Here is a 19,686-nt window from a genome sequence, read left to right as displayed (position 1 = left end):
AAGCCGGCCCCACCTCCAATTGCCCCCCCATCGGGGGCAGGGCCGGCCGGCCAACTTCCTACAGTGCCTCCCCGCCGGCCTGGCCCCAATCGGCCCCCATTGGGTCAGGCCATCTGGACCGCACCCGTGCACGAATTTGTGTACTGGGCCTCTAGTCATTACATAAAATTGAGATATAATTCATTGGAAAATAATGTGAAATACCTTTTGTTATAGTAAAAGCCAACATAAAGTTTTATGAGTTCACTAACTGAAAAGCTAAAAGGAGACAATAATCTATGTTGACTAATGTTTCATTTATTGCTTGAAGTTAAATAACAACAGGTTCAGATAGCTACTGGATTCTTTAAAATCTTTAGCAAGACAAAACAACATTGGTGAATAATTTATAAGATTCACTAACTAGCATTATTTTGCTTTAACAGAATACCTTTCTTCTTAAAAAATATAAAACTAAAATTTTAAACTGGTTCTTGTTATAATTCAAAATACCTAATTAATAACATAATTATTTCTAAGTAAAATTTAATTATCAGCTTACTGAAACAAAGCCACTGTAAAAGTACTTTTCCTAAAGTTACAATACAATAGGAAAATAAATAAGTCCAGATATTTTGTTGTGAAATTTCAACAAAACTGATCAAATACAAGAGAAATAAACCTGAACAATTATTATCTACTTTTAAAAATAAAAAAGCATGCTTCATAATTAGGTATCTTTGAAATTTGTCTTATTAATATAAAGAGCACTTTCTTGTTTTTGTTTTTAGAAAATACCATCAAATATTCCCAGAAAAGACTTCATTTCGTCAGCTTCATCATCAGGATGGTACCTACTGGGGGGGAAAAAGCAAATGTAAATGTAACTATTATTGTAACACAATTTATTTTAAAATATATAATAAATAATGTAATAAATACAAAATGGATAAACTTGAAGAATGCTGAAAGCTTAATATGTCAAGTGAACTTCAATATGCATAACCTTGTGGGAAGTCTTGTGGTGGAAAATTAAATTCATACGCTGTCAGGTAAGTTTCTTAGATATATCTTTAAACATATTAGAAAATAATGTCATTTAATCAATATATCTAAGAATTTGACTATTCAAGAGGTGGAGGAAACTGCTACAGAGTTACTCATAAAAATGAGCAGCAGTGAGTCATTTACTAGACTTAATGTAGCTTTTTTCCCCATTGAACATTTAGAATTATGAAAGAACTGGTTGGCTAAAATATAACTTGAACTTTTGAAATATTAGCTGATCTCATTTAGATTTCTTATTTATTTATTTATTTTAGTTACTACAATATTATTGACTATATTCCCTAAGGTGTACTTTACATCCCCATGAGGAAGTTAGCTCACCCGGGATCTAAAATTTCAATGTCTTTAAGTAAATAAAATAACCAAGGAAAAAGAATGCTGAATTTCTCTGTAAAAAATTGTTGTTGGTATTTCTTGATATGTCTTTAAAGGGCTCTTACCTGCAATCAATTTTGTTTTTACATTCACTGTTTCTAACAAAGAAATCCACTTTCTTGACAAAATTTGAAGAATTTGATCTTTTTTCAGAGTGAGGAAAGCATAGCCTTTCAATCACTGGTGACAGACTTTGTTGTTTTCCTTTTTGTAAATGGACCTATATTTTGAGTTTTAAATAAAACAGCCATCATTGAAAGTTTAACTATTCAAACAGAGTTTAAAAGAAAAACAATGTAATACTTTAAAGAATATTTGCCCCAAATAAAAATAAAATAAAATAAAATAAATAAAAGAAAAAAAATGCTTCTTACAATATTTGTATTTTCATCTTGTTGAGGAAATGTTGTCATGGAGGATGCACCAAACTTGGATGTAGCAGAATTTAATAAATAAATATCTGGCTTCTCATGTGATGAAACAAAACTAAAAATCAAAGTTAATTATCTATAAAATATGTCAAGTAAGATAAACCATTCTAATTAAGATCAGTGATTCTTTGGGGAATATGATTGAAGTTTACCATATTTGTCACCATAAAGATTGATGCCCTATTTCTTAGACTCATGGAGACTTGGTGTATCTCCTTTCCTTTGGACAAAACAACAACTTACATATTCCAAATTAGGTAAGAATACTATTTTAAAGAGCGACAGACATAATCACTCAACTGTTTTCTTTAAAAAATTGGGTCTCATGCTTTATTGTTATCATCTAGCAGTCTATAAATCTTTGCTAGATCTCCCTTTTAATCTCCTTTCCTTATTCTGGTCTCAGTGTGGACAGGCATTTCTAATTATCTTCCTCTGTATAACTTTATACTAGAATTCACCTTTAATCTTCTGTATTAAATTCATTCATTAAAAAACACTTGTTATTTGCTTCCATATGTCAGATATTGTACTAGGATCTGAGAATAAAGTGGTAAAGAAATCCTCAGGGAGTTACAGTTTAGTAGAGGAACAGACAGACAATAAGTAAATACATATCATTCTACAAATCCCTAGAATGATTTTTTTTGTGATCAAACTGTTTATCCTGTGCTTAACAATCTTAGATGACACCTTATTGCCTACTATGAAGGTAAAAAACTAGAGGCCCCTAGGCTACATCCAAACTACAGACATTAGAATTATTACTTTTGGAGGAGGGTGCTAGAGATTATCACATTTTTTAAAATTAGTTGTCAAAATTACAAGTCAGGAGATGTCACATAACATTTTAGATGCCAAGCATTTTATTTTTTTAAACTAGAATATTTGACAACACTAGACACTCATTTCCTGCATAGCAACAACTCATTGGAGCTGAGTAGTGGTTTCTCTCTTTAGATGGGACACTCCACAGTTGGCTTTGACTCACCAAGTCGTGAAGTCAGGTTGAGTCTGTAACCTACCAGATACAGTACAGGTGCCTAATATGGCATTTAAGGTTCTTCACAATCAGACCTCAGCAATTTCAGCCTTAATACTGTGGCCACACAGACCAACTTCATTGACCCTTAAGCACAGGATGCCTTTTAAAACCTTAACCTTTTAAAACCTTCTTCTACTTGCAATGCCTTATTGAACTCCTATTCAGCTTTCAAGTCTTGTGAAAAATGAAGATTCCTGGGCTCCAGTCCCAGAGACCATGATTCAGTAAGTTTAGTGTGGGGCCCAGGAGTGTGCATTTTAAACATCACCCCCTAGGTGATTCTGATGCAAGTGGTCTGACAACAGCACTTTGAAAAACTCAGCTCTAAGATTAAGAGGATTTAGTTTGGCTAATACTTTACAGCTTCTCTGACATCTTAAGACTTGATGCCCATCTCCAATTACATGTCAGGAGAATATCAAATTGTAAAATGTTGTACAAACTTGTATCCCAAACCCAAGTTCTAAAACTTGCCTGTTTGACATTTCTCTATGGAATTTGCTCTCTGACTCTTGGAGGCATAGTTCACTTTCCCTGGTAGTTGAACTCAAAGTATTTCCAAATCCTATATAAAGAGATAACATTTTGAAATAAAATGCCAGGAAACAGCTGAATGGTGCTTTTCACAAGATCTACAAGGGCTCACTTTATGCAACAGATATAACCTGGCTAAGGAAGGAATGCATAATTCTTCTCAATAATAAAATTCCATTTGCATAGCAAAATAAGGGAACAAAGCTAAGAGAGTAAAACCACAAAATATGTAGAGTAGCTTATTAGTCACTATATTAAAAGGTCTCTAAATCACTATTATTTACTTTCTAGAGGGCTGATGCACAAAATTCGTGCAAGGGGCTTGGCCCTCGCAGCCCCAGCTTCATCTGGAAGGTTGTCTGGAAGGATGTCAGGTTGTCCAGTCTAATTAGCATATTATGCTTTTATTATTATAGATTTTTAATTCATGTAAATGATCAAATTAAAGTTCATTCAATATTTTCAATGGTCTACATATAATTAAGTTAAATAAAATGTTTCTATACACAGGGAAACATATATTGTAATTGATTTTCTCAGTGTCAAAGCTATGCCCTCATAGGATTAGGCTGCCTCGAATGATCAGTATAAATTGCTTCTTAACTTGCAGTACACAGTGACTTTTAATTTTGAGGTAGGGACCAATAGTTGTCTTGTAATATAGGAAATTGTGCCTACTGACCCCATGTTGGAGATTTTTCTGGTCTATGTTGTGAAGGTGGTCAAATCCTATTCTTTTTGAAAGCAGTATTAGCTCTTTAGGTAATTCTTAGAACCCTGAAACAATATTTCAACTTCTATTTGCTCCCTTAAGAAAGCCTTTTTAAAAATAGGACTGGGGTGGATACATTAAGAGTCAACTATAATTCTGAGGGAATGATTTCCCTTATTGCAGCCATCATGGGAGAGAGCATCTCCATCTCACTGTCACGTCATACACTTACCAAGATTTTCACTTCACTGTTTTAGTGAACAGGAGTAAATCTGCCAGTAACTCAAGGAACTAAATCCCATTATTTTTGGATTGAATATGATTTAAATACAATATTCAATGCAGGAGAAACAAATCCTTTTCCTATTTATTTATACCTGATAAAGTTAATAGTTCTCCTAGAAATAAAAGTTATCTTTTATTTTCTTTGCTAGCAGATAAATACTTTTAGAAAGAAAATATTTTTGTCCCAAATATTAGCAGACCATGTGTGATCTTAGAATGGAGAGCTGGATAGTCTGTTTTATGAGAAAAAATTGAATAAGCAATCTGAATTTGAATAGGGTCTTTAACTAAATAGGGGAACAACAGAATAGAAAAAGCTCATTTGCATACTATCCTCATGGAATGACCTTGACCCCTGTCCTCAGGAGGAGGAAATGTTATCTGTGGAAGGGTCAAATTTTCAGTTCTGCTAAAAATTATAATCTTAACAAACCAAAGCTAATTAAGCAAGCAAATAAAAAAAGACAAAAACATTAGTCCCAGAAGCTGAACTGAAAAACATTCAAAGAATTTCTCAAGAAATTATTTCATACTAACATACAATTTTACCTGATGTTTTTGTGTTCTTATCAGCTGAAAAGCTAGTAACTTCTATGAAGTTTTCATCATCAAAATCATCCCAAACTTCATTTTCCAATTCGAAGTTCACATTCAAAACTTCTGAAAATGGAGAGTTGTTTTTATCCAAATCTATCAAATTCTGGTTTTTAGATGCAATAAGATTTCTGTTAAACAGCACTGCTTGAGGGGCTTTCTCATTTGAAGTTGTAGAATAGATCCAGCTAGAAAAATCTGCCATGTGTATGTATAAAAGAGTGGAGGTACTTTTTTTTTTTAATATATTTTATTGATTTTTTACAGACAGGAAGGGAGAGGAATAGAGAGCTAGAAACATCGATGAGAGAGAAACATCGACCAGCTGCCTTCTGCACACCCCCCACCGGGGATGTGCCTGCAACCAATGTACATGCCCTTGATCGGAATCAAACCTGGGACCCTTCAGTCCGCAGACCGACGTTCTATCCACTGAGCCAAACCGGTTTTGGCTGGAGGTACTTTTTAAACCATATTATCTACTGATCTGTCAAACATATCAAGTATGAAACAGAGGTCTTGAATAGTAGTTTTCTAAAGTATTGGGTCAAGCATTATTGAATACTGTATTTAACCAATTCTATTCACTCAATTATACACACTGATAGTTGAACTAACTTTAATTTTTAATGAACTCTTGTAGATTGAATAAATTTTCCATCTTAATTCTTATATTAGAATAACCCCACTCCAAGCTAGGGTTATTATTGGAAAACTAGAGGCCCGGTGCACGAAATTCGTGCATGGAGGGGGATTGTCCCTCAGCCCAGCCTGTACCCTCTCCAATATGGGACCCCTCAAGGGATGTCTGACTGCCCGTTTAGGCCCGGTGCAGATTGTCCCTCAGCCCAGCCTGTACCCTCTCCAATATGGGACCCCTCAAGGGATGTCCGACTGCCCGTTTAGGCCCGGGATCGGGCCTAAACAGGCAGTCGGACATCCCTCTCACAATCCAGGACTGCTGGCTCCCAATTGCTTGCCTGCCTGCCTTCCTGATTGCCCCTAACCGCTTCTGCCTGCCAGCCTGATCACCCCCTAACCACTCTGCTGCCAGCCTGTTTGCCCCCAACTTCCCTCCTCTGCTGGCCTGGTCACCCCTAACTGACCTCTCCTGCAGGGTTGATCACCTCCAACTGCCCTCCCTTTCAGGCCTGGTCCTTCTCAACTGCCCTCCCTTGCAGGCTGGGTGCCTCCCAACTGCCCTCCCCTGCTGGCCGTCTTGTGGTGGCCATCTTGTGTCCACATGGGGGCAGGATCTTTGACCACATGGGGGCAGCTATATTGTGTGTTGCAGTGATGATCAATCTGTATATTACTCTTTTATTAGATAGGATAGAGGCCTGGTACAGGGTGGGGGCCAGCTGGTTTGCCCTGAAGGGTGTCCTGGATCAGGTGGGGGTTCCCTTGGGGGCATGGGGCGGCCTGAGCGAGGGGCCTGTGGTGGTTTGCAGGCCAGCCACGCCCCCTGGCAACCCAAGCGGAGGCCCTGGTATCTGGAATTTATTTTCCTTCTACAACTGAAACTTTGTAGCCTGGAGCGGAGCCAAGCCTGGGGCTCCCTCCGAGGCCGGCCGGCAGCCATTTGTGTTGGGGTTATAATTGAAACTTTGTTGCCTTAAGCGGGTGGGCCCGGCCAGAGTGTGCGGAAAGCTTTGCTTCCCCTGTTGCCAGCGGCAACCCTGGCCTGCTCTCTCAAGCTCCATCCTGCCGCCATTTGTTTGAATTTGTTTACCTTCTATAATTGAAACTTTGTAGCTTGAGTGGAGGCTTAGGCCTGGCCAGGGCAGGCAGAAAGCTTGGCTTCCTCTGTTACCTAGGAAACCTTGCTCTCTGTGGCTGTAGCCATCTTGGTTTGGGTTAATTTGCATGCTCGTTCTGCTTGGATGGTGGGCGTGGCTTGTGAGTGTGTTGGAGGTATGGTCAATTTGCATACTTGTCTATTATTAGGTAGGATGGTCTTCCTCCCTCCAGCTCTTCTCTCTACAAGTTAATTTTGAGTATTTTTATGAAATATATTTTTCCAAATTATATCCTAATTTTTCTCCTGCTAAAAAATCTTGAGTTTATATATTGTTTGAAGGCTGAGCTTAGAGCCAGACTACCTGGGTGAAAATCCCACCTTCCTCATTTACTAGTTGTATGCTCTTAGACAAGAAATTTAAGCCCGCTAAGCCTAGTTTTCTCCTCTGTGGAATGGTAACAGTATCTACAAGACAAGATTGTTATGGGGACTAACCGCCTTCTCTTGTGCAGTTTTCCATGCCAGTGTGTTAATAATTGTTTAATGACTGCTTCTCCAAAAAGTATGAATATACTAGTACATACATATATGTTTGTTTTATGTATTATATATATTTATTATAAGCAAAGGATATGCAGCACACAATTTGCAAATAATAAAATATACAGCATGCTTTATTATAAGTTCCACATATCTAATTGAGTCTCACTGAATGTTTTCATTGAATTTTGCCAAACTCTTACATCTGTGGTTGCAACTGACAAGTGAATGTAGTTCTCACATGAATGTTGTTTGATATTTTTGTTGACGTTAACAAATAGGATAAAAGTTAAATAACAAAGACATATGTTGGGACTCTACCCATTCATCCACTGACTCAAGCAACTTCTTTGCTGAATTGGATTATATTTTCAAATGCTAGATGAATACTCCCTCAGTTTTTTTGTGCAATTCACAATGCAATGGCTATAGACACAATACAATTCTAAATTTAATTTGTACTATTAACATTTTCTTCATCACTTTCTTAAGTCTAAACAACAAACAAAACAATAAACCAAGCCTTGATTTGTAGTGTTTGCTGATTTCCCTGGTATAAATACTTCCACTATGGTTGATTTTAAGATATCAACATAACATCATTGAATGCAAAGTTGAAAAAAAAGGCTAACAGCACCCTATTGTATAATATTTTCACTATATAGATACAAATATAGATGCAAAGAATCTCAAGAACACAGATAGTAAAACGTAGTGGAATAAATAGGATGTGATTAGTTTTGAGTATTTATAACCTTTGCTTTAATATTGTATTTAATTGAAAGTTTATATACAACTAAACTTTTAATAATAGTTGAAAGATTCCCAAAATTTTAATAATAATCTCTCACTAGCCAGTACAAGCTTGCTCCAATCACTAAGTTTCCTTCATTTTAAAGATCCTCTATCTTCTTCTTCACCTTTCCAAATCCTATTTTGTCCTTCAACTGCACCTACAACTACAGTTCACATTTTTCTACTTTGTCCTTAAACTTCACCTACAAATATAGTTCCCATTATTTTGCACATTGGTATACATTCACAATATAATATGTCCTAAAAATAGAAGTAGGTACTAAGTGCATAGGGAATAGAACCTAAACCTACAACGGCAGTCAGAGTAAACACCTTTCAGATAGTAACATAGTAAGAAGGTAACATTGGAATTTGAACTTGATAGAATTTTGTGACTATGGATCAGGGCAAGAAAGAAAGTCAAGATATTCCATGAAGGGAGAACATCATGTGAAAAGCATAGCAGTATGAGAGACAAGAGAATGCTTGGAGAACTGTATGTTTTCAGATTTTATGGAACACAAAGTAGAAGGAGAAGGCAGGGCCCACTGAGATTGCACAGACAGTTAAGTGTGAGATTGTGTTGAAGCTTGTTTGACATGTTAAGAAATTCACTTTATTTTTCTTATAGGCAATAAATATTAAAAATATTTTAGCAAGAGGCTTACATGATCAGGTATGCCTGTTAGATCACTTGGAATAGTTATGAATTAGAGGTTGAGATTGGAAGCAAAGGAAAAAAGTTAAGAAAGCCACTGCAATAAGTGAGAAACATTGAATATTTTAGCTCGAGTATCAGCAGAAGAAACAGAGAGGAAAAAAATAGATATAGAGATGTTTAGTCCTAATATACATAGGACTTGGTGATTAATTACATGTGAGGTAAGATATTTAGGTTGACTCTTTTCTGTCTTTTAACAGTTTGGAAAATAAGAGAGTTCTTTCATTCAGCTAAGGAAAAATGAAAAGGAGCAGAGTGAGGTATAGAGAAAACAGAAAGAAAGAGTTCAGACGCTGACATGTTAACTTTCAGGTGGATATGTCTAGAAAGGCGATGCATAGATGGGTCAGGGGCTAGACAGAAAGATCTAGATGGGAATATAGACTTAGAAATCATCCAATTATAGTTAGTAATTGAAGACATGGACTTAGGTGACATTGCCTAAGAAAGGTTTATAAAGTGAGAACAAACAAACAAACAAACAAAAAGAATCCTTTTGCAGCATCAACAGAAAGAAAAGCCCAAGCAGTTGCAGAAGTAGCAGGAGGCCCAATTTTGAGAGGTTTAACCGAAACGAAGGAGAGACTTCCAAAAGGAAGGACAAGACAAAGTGTCAAATACTACAAAGCTCAAAGAAAGGAAAGTTGAAAGGAGTTCATTGAATTCAGCACGTAGGAGGTCACTAAATGGTCTGAGAAAAAGCAGTTTCAAAGGAGTGATGGAGAACTCAAATTTTAGTGAATGAAGAGTGATAAGGAGGTAAGGAAGTGAGCACAGTGAGTATAAATTGCTCTTTTAAGAATTTTTGTTTCAATGGGAAAGAAAGAGATAGAGAGTATAAAGACTAGTGATTCTGTTTTTTGTTTGCCTAGCAAGCTTTTCTTTCTTTTAGTAGGAGTATCTTTCTTGTCCTTTGAGGAAACTGCCTCCAACATTCCATGTGATGCTGGTGAGGATGTCATTTATTGCACCCTGGCTTCCCCAGGGCCACGGGGGTGGAACACATGACCCAGTCTCCAGGGTACAGGGAATGCTTAAAGCAGGAATGGGGAACGTCCAGCCCGAGGACCATATAAGGCCCAAGAAATGATTTGGTCTGGCCCTGCCAAGGGATTAGGGGTGAGTTAATTAAACGTTTGACCAAATATAGTAGGCTAATTTTTAAGTTGATAATTTTGTATGGCCCGGGAATGATGTTATAAATATCCCAACGGCCCTTGGCAAAAAAAAAGGTTTCCCACTCCTGGCTTAAATAATGAACACAACACTCAAATGAGGCCAGTTGGGATGAACTCTGGTCTGCCAAAGCTAATAGGGAACACTGCATTTTTTCTACTGAAGCTGTTAAACTGGGAAAATGTGAGTTGGGGGCATATTACCATGTGAGAAATCCCATTTAAAAAATAAAGCCAATTAGTAACCAGGATATCTAAATAAATGAGTGAAAATCAGAGGCATGATGAGATCATTTGAATGCCTGGATCTAGCAAGACTAAAGCCAGATACCTGTCCAGACTTAGCTTACATGAGATAATTGGTCTCCTTTTTTTGAATAGAATTTCTAGAAGTCACTTGCAATAAAAAAGGCCATAACTAGTTGGATGGGACATGGAGCTGAAGAGGAAAGAGACTTGAGCATATTTATATACTAAAGAGAAAGAGACAATAGGGAAGAGAGCTTGTAAAAATGTGGGGAAAAGGAGAAGGATAAATGGTCTCTAAGTCCCAAGTAAGATAGGATTGGAAAGATTAAGATTGCCAGTGGAGAGATAAACCTTGAATAGAAGAAAAGATCATCCTTTTCTTTTAAGACAAATAGAAAGTTAATGATGGGTGCAGAGACAAAGAAATACAGAGTTGTGGGGTGGAAAGTTGAAAAAGTTCATATATATATATTTTTATTTTTAAAATAAAAAAATTTTTATTTTAAAAAATATATATTTTATTGATTTTTCACAGAGAGGAAGGAAGAGGGATAGAGAGTTAGAAACATCGATGAGAGAGAAACACTGATCAGCCGCCCTCTGCACACCTCCCACTGGGGATGTGCTCACAGCCAAGGTACATGCCCTTGACCAGAATCGAACCCAGGACCCCTCAGTCTGCAGGCCGATGCTCTATCCACTGAGCCAAACTGGTTTCGGCAGAGTTCCTATATTATTGGCTCAATTTTTAATTCTTCACTGATAACTAAAAGTCAATTTCAATTTATAGAAATGGCATTGGACTGGGAATCAAAAGATATGGATTCTATTTCTGGTTCTGCCATTAATTAGATGTGATTTTAGACAAGTCATTTAAACTCTCAAAGTCTTGGCTTCCTTCATGGTAAAATGAAGAATTAAAATTTTATGATTCAACACTAGAGGCCCAGTGCATGATTGAATCATGCATGTGTAGGGTCCCCTACATGCTTTTGCTTTTCACGGTGGAGCTGGGTGCCTGTCCGCTGGTGCCAGAGCAGACAGGCACCCAGCTCCCCCACTTTTGATGGTCCGCGGCCGCTGAGGGGAGCTACCCTGCTGTTGAGAGGCACGGATCCGCTGCCACTGAGGGGGGCTACCCTGCTGTTGAGAGGCGCAGGGGGCGGGACTTCCGCCCCCTGCGCCTCTCAACGGCCGCTGAGGGGAGCTGCTGCGGACAGCTGGCTACCCTGCCGTTGAGAGGCGCAGCTGGGTGTCCGTGGCAGGCCCCCTCAGTGGCCGCGGATCTGGCCGTTGAGAGGCACAGGGGGCGGGAGTCCCACCCCCTGTGCCTCTCAACAGCAGGGTAGCCCCCCTCAGTGGCAGCGGATCCATGCCTCTCAATGGCCAGATAGGCCACCCCGAGTCCCGCCCCCCAGCCTCCCGCCGCCCAATCGTAGGCATAGCGGAGTGATGGTAATCTACATGTTACTCTATTATTAGGTAGGATGCTTTCTCATAAAATTTCTGGCATTTTTCTTTTTCCCTTTTTGAAATTGAAATACAGATAGTAAAACTTGCTTTGTTTTTCTAAAAACATTCTTACGAGCAGTATTTGAATAGATTTATAGTATGTTTTGTCACCAAAGGCTAATGTGTGAAAAGTATAATTTACACAATTACTAGTAATAATAGTACCAAATACTATAAGAGTTTTACATACATTATCTCATTTAATGCTAAAATATAACCAGATGAGGGTATCAAGAAAAATGGGTAAGTGTACTATGAAAGGTTACACAACTACTAAATGGCAGAGCTAGAATATATTATATAGATCTTTCTTTCAAAAGAGGGGGTAGTTGCTGCGGGGGAGGGGCAGATAGATGGTGGATGTGGTCATGGGCAGAGACAAGTGCCAGGAGCAGTGCCTCCTGTCGCTGCCCCTGTCCTGCATCTGGGTCATCATGAAGAGCTCGCCCCGCCCGAGGTGTCCAGAATCAACCAGGAAGCGCTCTTGCTCATGGCTAAGGCTATGGAACTCTTTGTTCAATATCTAGCCACCTATTCCTACAGACCTGGCAGTGGAAAAGAAAAGAAAGTACTTACAATGTTGTATCAAATACTGCAGAGGAATCAGAAACTTTCCAGTTTCTTGCAGACATACTACCAAAGAAGAAGAAGAGGAGAAGGAGGGGAATAACAATGATGATAAAGTGATGATGAAGCAGAATCCTAAACCCAAAATGAAAAGCTTTTCAAATCCACCTAGTGAGGAGGATCCTGGATTAGCCCAGCCTTCAGTCTCCCCACCTTTCAGAGGTTTCGAAGATACTGTGCTCCTTTCTGGGATGCAGGGCCTGATGCACCTACACCATAAATGTCCAGAAGGAAAGTTGTCAGGCCCACAATGCAGTTGGAGGGCATGAAGAGAGAGCTGTCTGTACAGCCAAAGACAATTCTGTTTAACTTTCATTTAGGGATAGAATTCGAAGAGCTTCTAAATACCAGTTATGTAAAAACAACTACATTCAGTTTTAGCTCAATGTAATTTATGTTACATTTTGCTACATTGTATGTAGTATGTTACATTTACATTTTTGTATTTCAAGAAAATTTGAATATTTGTCTAAATACAGCATTTTGAACTGTAAAGAAAGTTTTTTTATTTAAAGTTGTATGTATTTTTGCAGTAAATGCTCTATAGATCTAAGTTTAGAACCCTCTATTATTCTAATGCCTTCCTTATTACCTGTGACACCTTAAATTATGAAATTTAAAAATAAGTATTTCTAGCGTTTTTATTCCCAGAGAAAAATTTCAAGTCAAATCATAAATCTAAAAAGAAATATTACCTCTGAATAAGCATATTCTTCTTAAACATTTTAGAACCTTTTGTATATTGAAGATATCTCATTTACTGTTTCTTTCTTTACACCCATGGTAACTTTTTACTATCCACAAGAGAAAACCATAAGCTCCATATTGGGTAAATTTCTGGCTCTTATCCTTTTAATCTTTTTTTTTTAATCGTGTCATTTACATCCAGTAAAAGCATCCTTAATGTTCAATCTCTTGGTTGTGTAAGCAAGCAGTCAGTTCTATCACCCCAAATATTCCCACATACCCTTCCCCCTATTCCCAGGCAACCACTGATGTTTTTTGTCTCTCTTGTTTTTAAAGTTTATTTTTTTTTAATCAAAAAAGGGGGGGGTAGCATTAAGCAACACAGTTATCATTGGAGGTTAAAGTATCATGATGAGACTTTTATATCATATATAAATTGAATTTGGAATAGTGGGTAGAAAAGAAATAAAAGTAGAAAAGCTCTGTGAAAACAACATAAAAGTAAGTACAGGGAAGGATAAACTCTGCTATGCAGTACAAGGAGTAAGTTAGAGGGCTATACGTTGAAGGGAGATAAAAATAAGAGGGTTGAAAATCTTATGCCTTCTAAGCATGTTGTAATGATGTTCAGGCTTTGAACAAGTTGGATAAATGCTCTAGGTGAGGTCAGGGGATTCTTCTTAATCTTATATTGGGCCTAATGGTTATCATAGTGTCATAAGAAGTGGTGGGCACTCCAGCCCTTGCTTACTTAAGATCTTAAATTAGGGCTAGAAGAAGCACAATGACAGCTTAAAGAAAAGTGTGGCAATAGATACCAAGTCCACACACATGAAATTATTTTCAGAAAACCCTATACTTATCATTTCTACATATAGCTACTGAAAAAACAACTCTATGGCCAGGATTATTTCTCACACATTTTAACAGACTGGTTATTAAATATGACCCAGAGAAATTATGCTCTTAATGGCAGGATCCAGACTAATGATGAACCAGTCACAATATTGAAAAATGTATATGCATTATCTCATTAATTAAATGACAAACACAGATAAAAGGCAAACTTAGATTACACACCAGCTATATCCTACAAATTAGATTATATTCTTACTAGAGGCCTGGTGCACAAATTCGTGCACCTGTGGGTCCCTTGGCCTGGCCTGCAGGGATCAGGCCGAAACCGGCTCTGCAACATCCCCCGAGGGGTCCCAGGTTGCGAGAGGGCAGTTTTCGGGTGACGCACCCCAGAATCGGGCTCCCTCCTCTCTGGTTCTGGGTGTGTCACCCAAGAACTGCAGCTGCCAAGTCACCGCAGCTTGGCAGCTCCTGTGTTGAGTGTCTTCCCCCTGGTGGCCAGTGCATGTCATAGCTACCGGTTGGCTCTTCGCTTAGGCTTTTATATATATACATATATCACAGAAATTGTAAGAATCACAGGTTTTAGAGATATTAAAGGTCACCAATTTAATCTCTTAATTTTAAAGCCAAGGCCCAAAGAAATTAAATCATTTTTCCAAGGTCACACAGTCATTTTATAAAATTGGACTAATTTTAGAAACACAAAATTATTTTAAATAATTCCAAAGATATATAAAAGTAATAGTTCAGCATTTTAATATATTCTGTACCCAGAGACCCCTTTTTCCTCAGCTTTTCCTCATATTATCTTTAAATAAAAATAGTCAACACTATATAGGGAAGATTTTCTTTTAAACTCTAAGACAGATATAGTAAGACCATTTGAAGTAACAGACCCAAAGAATTTAAAATTGGTTCAATTACCCAAGAGAAGAATGTTGCCAAATTTATAATCATAATGATTTCAGATGTTGACTTTTCAATAACATTATTTGTTAATCCAAAATAATGATAAATCATATTCTCTCTCAAGTCAATATCAATAGTAATTTACCTTTGTCTTGATAATCAGATGGTTCTCGTTGAACATTTGAATAGATTTCATGCTGATCCCTCTGCTCCAGTATAGATAATTCAGGTGTATTTAAATATTCTGACCTTTATAAAGATAAATAAAACTGTAAAAATTCTAAAGAAAATAATGAAATTAATCTGACTCTGAAAAATACTTATTCATATAAATAAATAAAAAGGGGTGGTTCATTCACTCAACATTTCTATGATAAACTGTACCAGCCTGGATAGTAAAGGGTAAAAACAGGTTTTAATGGAATCAAGAGATACTTAGTCATCTTTATATGCCCCAAATATGTAGATTATCTGCTATCTATGTATAGCCTTAAAAATCTGTTGCTAATGCTATTTTCTGTTAGAAAAAAAAAATCTAGGATCTTTTGAAATAGTGTTGGTACCTGTTCTACATTAGTTAAGTATATTAAATATCATCCCTGCATATAAAATTCCCTTATCTGAATGGGAAATGACATATACTATTGCCATCTAGGCATCAAAACACAGGTAAAGAATGCTGACTTATTAACTAGGAATATGAGCTTCAGTTATTTCATCTATAAAATGGAATAAAAATACCTCATGTTAAGGGCAAAAGACAAAAAAGTAAAATATTTTAATTATAAAGTATTTTATAAATCTGAGGTATTATTAATATACAGTGGACTACTAAATGAAAAGATTAGACTTTGTACACAAACATCAATTCTCTTTTTAAACTATACTCTTGTCTACGGTTAAATTTAGAAGGCAGAGAGAGCCTGATAGAATGACATATAGAATGGATAGTTTCCCAGGGAAGAGATTATTCAATGAATGTTAAAGTATTCTTTAACTGTAGAGTTCTAAGTAGTTTAGGGTCTGAAAGATAATGTAACTCTTATGATGTCATTACCTTATGTAACCAAATTATTACCATGATTTGAAAGTAGTAGTGACTACCCTTCTCTGGGTAAATGACTACTTGCAGGAACAGATAGTTTATTATGAATATTTTACAAATATATTTGTACCTTGATATACTAGGAAGAGAAGCTTTTGGAGTAAAACCAAACTCCTTAAGGTCCACACTTTGAAATTTATTCATTTGCATCTATTAATGAAAAAAAAAAAAAAGGTTTGGCTACCAATTTCACATCAATACCTTTTAACAAATGAGCCAAATAGTAAAATTTCTGCTGGCACATAAAGACCAAAAACCAATGAATTATGAAACTCAGGCTAGTTCTCAAATCATATTTCCTTCTTAGGCCCTTCTTAAATGTAGATATTCTTCAAGGTTCTTTACTAGGCATTATTCTCACTCTACAAATTCTCAAAAATTTCATCTACTCCCATAGCTTCAGTGATTATCTACATGTGAATGACTCTCAAATCTATATTTCTAGCTTAGCTCTTTCTCCTAATTTTCAAACAGTTTTGTCTGGTTGTCTGTAAAAAAACTTTAGTTAGACATATTGCAGGCCTCTAAATTCACTATTTCCCAAATTGAACTGATAGTGTCTCTACACCTCCAAGCTTGCTTTTCCTTTAGAGTTCCTACCCCAATGAGGCCCTAGATTTTTTCCCAGATGCTTGAGCCAGAAAGTTGGGCATTATCTTTAACTACTCCGTTGTCCCCCTCATAACCATTTAAGTACCAAGCTAGTTGATTCTATCTATGGAAAATATTTTATACTTCTCTCCGTTACTACTTGCCACTACACTAGACTAGGCTGTCATCTTGCTTGCATTATTGTAAAACCCACCTAATGAATCCTTATGTTCCTTTTGTATCATTCTCTAATCCATTCTCTACATTGTATACATAATAAACTTTATCAAATGCAATTCTGATCATATCACTGATTAAAGTCCTTCAGTGACTTCCCCATACTTTCAGGATAAAGTCCAAAGCCTTAAAATAGCAAACAGATGTTTATGATCTAGCTTCTACGTACTTTTCCAGCTTCATCTCTCTCCACTTCCCCCATCACTTATAATTGAAGTCCAGACATATTGTATTACTTCAATTTTCTAACTGAAGAGATCTCTATCTCTTTCTCAACTCTGAAACACTGCATATTCTCTACGTCTAGAATACTTTTCTATCCCTCTCTACCACCACCCTAGTGCCCAGCTCTTCATACTTGCCTTATGCCAATACATCCTTTAGGTCTCACTCATGTTTATTAGGAATATTTTCCTGACCTATCACGTATGAAGTGAATACACTTTTTATCTAAGTGCAAGTTATCTTACACTTCTGCCACAGAATCACCTGTCATACTATACTGGAAAAGCCTATTTACTTAGCTATCTCCTTCACTCAACTGCAAGCTCTATGAGAACTAGGGTTAAAACTGTCTTATTCACCACTGTATCTTAGCACCTATTATAGTGCTTGGCATATTTTTGGTGCTCAACGACTATGGAAAGGGGAAAAAAAGAATATGAAATAAATATGAAAGAAAAGAAGGAAAAACTTGAGCAGCTAAAAAATTCTCTCAGATGGTAGTCATTTCAAACTGCATGCCTCTCCCTGTTTCCCAATATTCCTCTTGATTTAGCCTCATATTTAGGATCTTCATTCTTATACAAGCCCTAGAAAAGAAATAGCCACTCTGCCATTTTCTTGACTTGGCTATTTTGCGGCCTGACCCATTATTTTGCCCTGGCTATGATGACTTAGGCTTAGAATAAGTCTGCTAGTGACTAGCCTATCCAGCAGTAGGAACTCCCATTTATTCATTATTTGGAAGGGAGGCTCTTGCTCAGTTCTCATCTAGGTGCATGAATCAAAATCAACACAGACTTCCCAGCCCAGTACAGCATAGACCGAGCCAGGAAAGGGCAAGAGTGTCTAGTTGTAATTACTGAACCAAGCCAAGCTACAAATTCCTCCTTTCTGAAAACAAAACAAAACAAAAAAAAACTAATGAGGGAAGAGTCTGTAAATATGTCCCAAATGTGTACTTACAGATTGATTATTAAGAACTACAATACCTTTTCCTTTAAAAACAGTGTTATGAATAATGGTCATATTCCTAGTCAAGCCCTCAAGTACACTGTGGCTACCTACTTAATTTATACTCAGTAAAGGAATATTCATATACATTTAATTACAGAACAAGGGATAAATGATATTAAAACTAACCTTAAGACGTTTAACTGGAGGAAGAGATGAAAAAGCATTTCTGTTTCTTAAATCAGATAAATATGAAGAAATTGCTGACTCTTTCATTTCTGACTTCTGTGCAACTCCAGTTTTACCTATGAAAAGAAATATATATAAGCATAACCAATGGACGCAAGACACTGGGAGAGGGGGCGGTGAGGGCATATGCCAGGGGGTAGGGAGGCCAGGGAAAGGTCAATGGGGGAAAAAAGGAGATATATGTACTACTTTTTGTAATACTTTAAACAATAAAATAAAATAAAAAATTAAAAATAAAGAGCATTCATACTAAAAAAAATAAATTATAGATTCTTTAGATTAAACTTTAGGTATTGTTCATAGAAAGCCATATTTCTTTAAAATTTCTAATCTAATATTTACTTTTTTCATGTTGCCCACAAGAGAAAGAAAATTATTTGTTACAAAATGCATAGTTTAAATATCACACATAATTAGGATGTAATTACTATTTATCAAAAACCTTTCAATTTTTAAAACCTGAAATAAACTTGTGTTATAGAACTCACAGCAGTCATGTCCACAAGTCTGTTTATTTTTACAGTGATGATTACATTCTCGGTTCCCAGGTTTTTTGTAGGTAGTCATTCCTAAATTAATATAAGATAAACAAACCCATTTTTACTACATCTATTATAATGAATTTAATATAATTAAGTTATAACCAGTCTCTCCTTTCAAACAATACAAAAAGACTATGACTTTTTACATTTCCTAAAATATTAACCCATTTAATATGTAATTTTTAAAAAGATAGTTCTGATAATAGTCCTGTCCCACTATTAGTGGCAACTCAGCTTTACACAAGCAGCACTGAGCCATCTTTAAGCTTTTGTTAATTTCCCTGAAATAAATAGAGTAAATCAGCACTTCTTGTCCTGAATGAGGTAAGAATAAGGGTGGAGTTTTGAAACTTGTGCTGCTTTGTATGTAAGCCTGAAGAACTAGGAAAGAAGCAAACCTCGTGGCCTTTTGATGCCATCACTGATAGCTGCTAGGAGATAGGACACCACACATATTTAATAGATGTTAGAAATAAGTGCTTTAGGGGTACGAGAAATTTTATATAAATTCATAGAAAGGAGAGATTGCTTCCAACCTGATCCCCCAAACTAGAATTAATACATGTGAATATGTAATTTATTTACTTACTATATTTTAATATAGGCTTTTTCTTGATCTTAGCACTCACTCGTAACAAGGAGGGAGGGAAAAACATTTGAACGGGTCCTTAAAGGACAGAAAGGATCTGGACTTGAGAAGGGGAACAAAGGGAGATGTCCCAGAGGAAAAACATGTTATCCAAAGGCAGCAAACTACAAATGGTAGAAACAAAATCAGTTTACTTTTGCTAGAGCATAGATTTTAAGTGAACTAAAAATGTAGATAGTAAAGAGCTTTGAAACCTTTACAACCTTTCTTGACCTTTTACTCTTCATTTTTAGTGTCTTTGCTCCATCAGCCTTTTTCAATGATAATACTGTGTACGTATAGTGCCCTAGAGTAAAT

The 19,686-nt window shown here is 36.6% G+C and overlaps 1 protein-coding gene across 1 annotated transcript in view; it reads right to left on the bottom strand.

Annotated features, from left to right (window-relative positions):
* Nucleotides 1-766: 766 nt before the first annotated feature.
* The window catches only part of HFM1 (helicase for meiosis 1), a gene marked incomplete at both ends in the record, with an annotated part of 92,770 nt that continues 73,850 nt past the window's right edge, over nucleotides 767-19,686 (bottom strand). The window contains 9 exons of the mRNA XM_079777006.1: nucleotides 767-836; nucleotides 1,488-1,642; nucleotides 1,797-1,908; nucleotides 3,373-3,463; nucleotides 4,979-5,089; nucleotides 14,986-15,089; nucleotides 16,016-16,095; nucleotides 18,139-18,254; nucleotides 18,687-18,767. Coding sequence (XP_079633132.1) covers nucleotides 767-836; nucleotides 1,488-1,642; nucleotides 1,797-1,908; nucleotides 3,373-3,463; nucleotides 4,979-5,089; nucleotides 14,986-15,089; nucleotides 16,016-16,095; nucleotides 18,139-18,254; nucleotides 18,687-18,767 — 920 coding nt within the window. The remainder of the gene's footprint in view (nucleotides 837-1,487; nucleotides 1,643-1,796; nucleotides 1,909-3,372; nucleotides 3,464-4,978; nucleotides 5,090-14,985; nucleotides 15,090-16,015; nucleotides 16,096-18,138; nucleotides 18,255-18,686; nucleotides 18,768-19,686) is intronic.

The sequence above is a fragment of the Cnephaeus nilssonii genome (genome assembly GCF_951640355.1).
Source record: "Cnephaeus nilssonii genome assembly, chromosome: 7".
Classification (NCBI taxonomy): Eukaryota; Metazoa; Chordata; class Mammalia; order Chiroptera; family Vespertilionidae; genus Cnephaeus; species Cnephaeus nilssonii.
The sequence above is the reverse complement of the archived record's forward strand: the minus strand, read 5'-3'. Positions and strand labels throughout refer to the sequence as shown.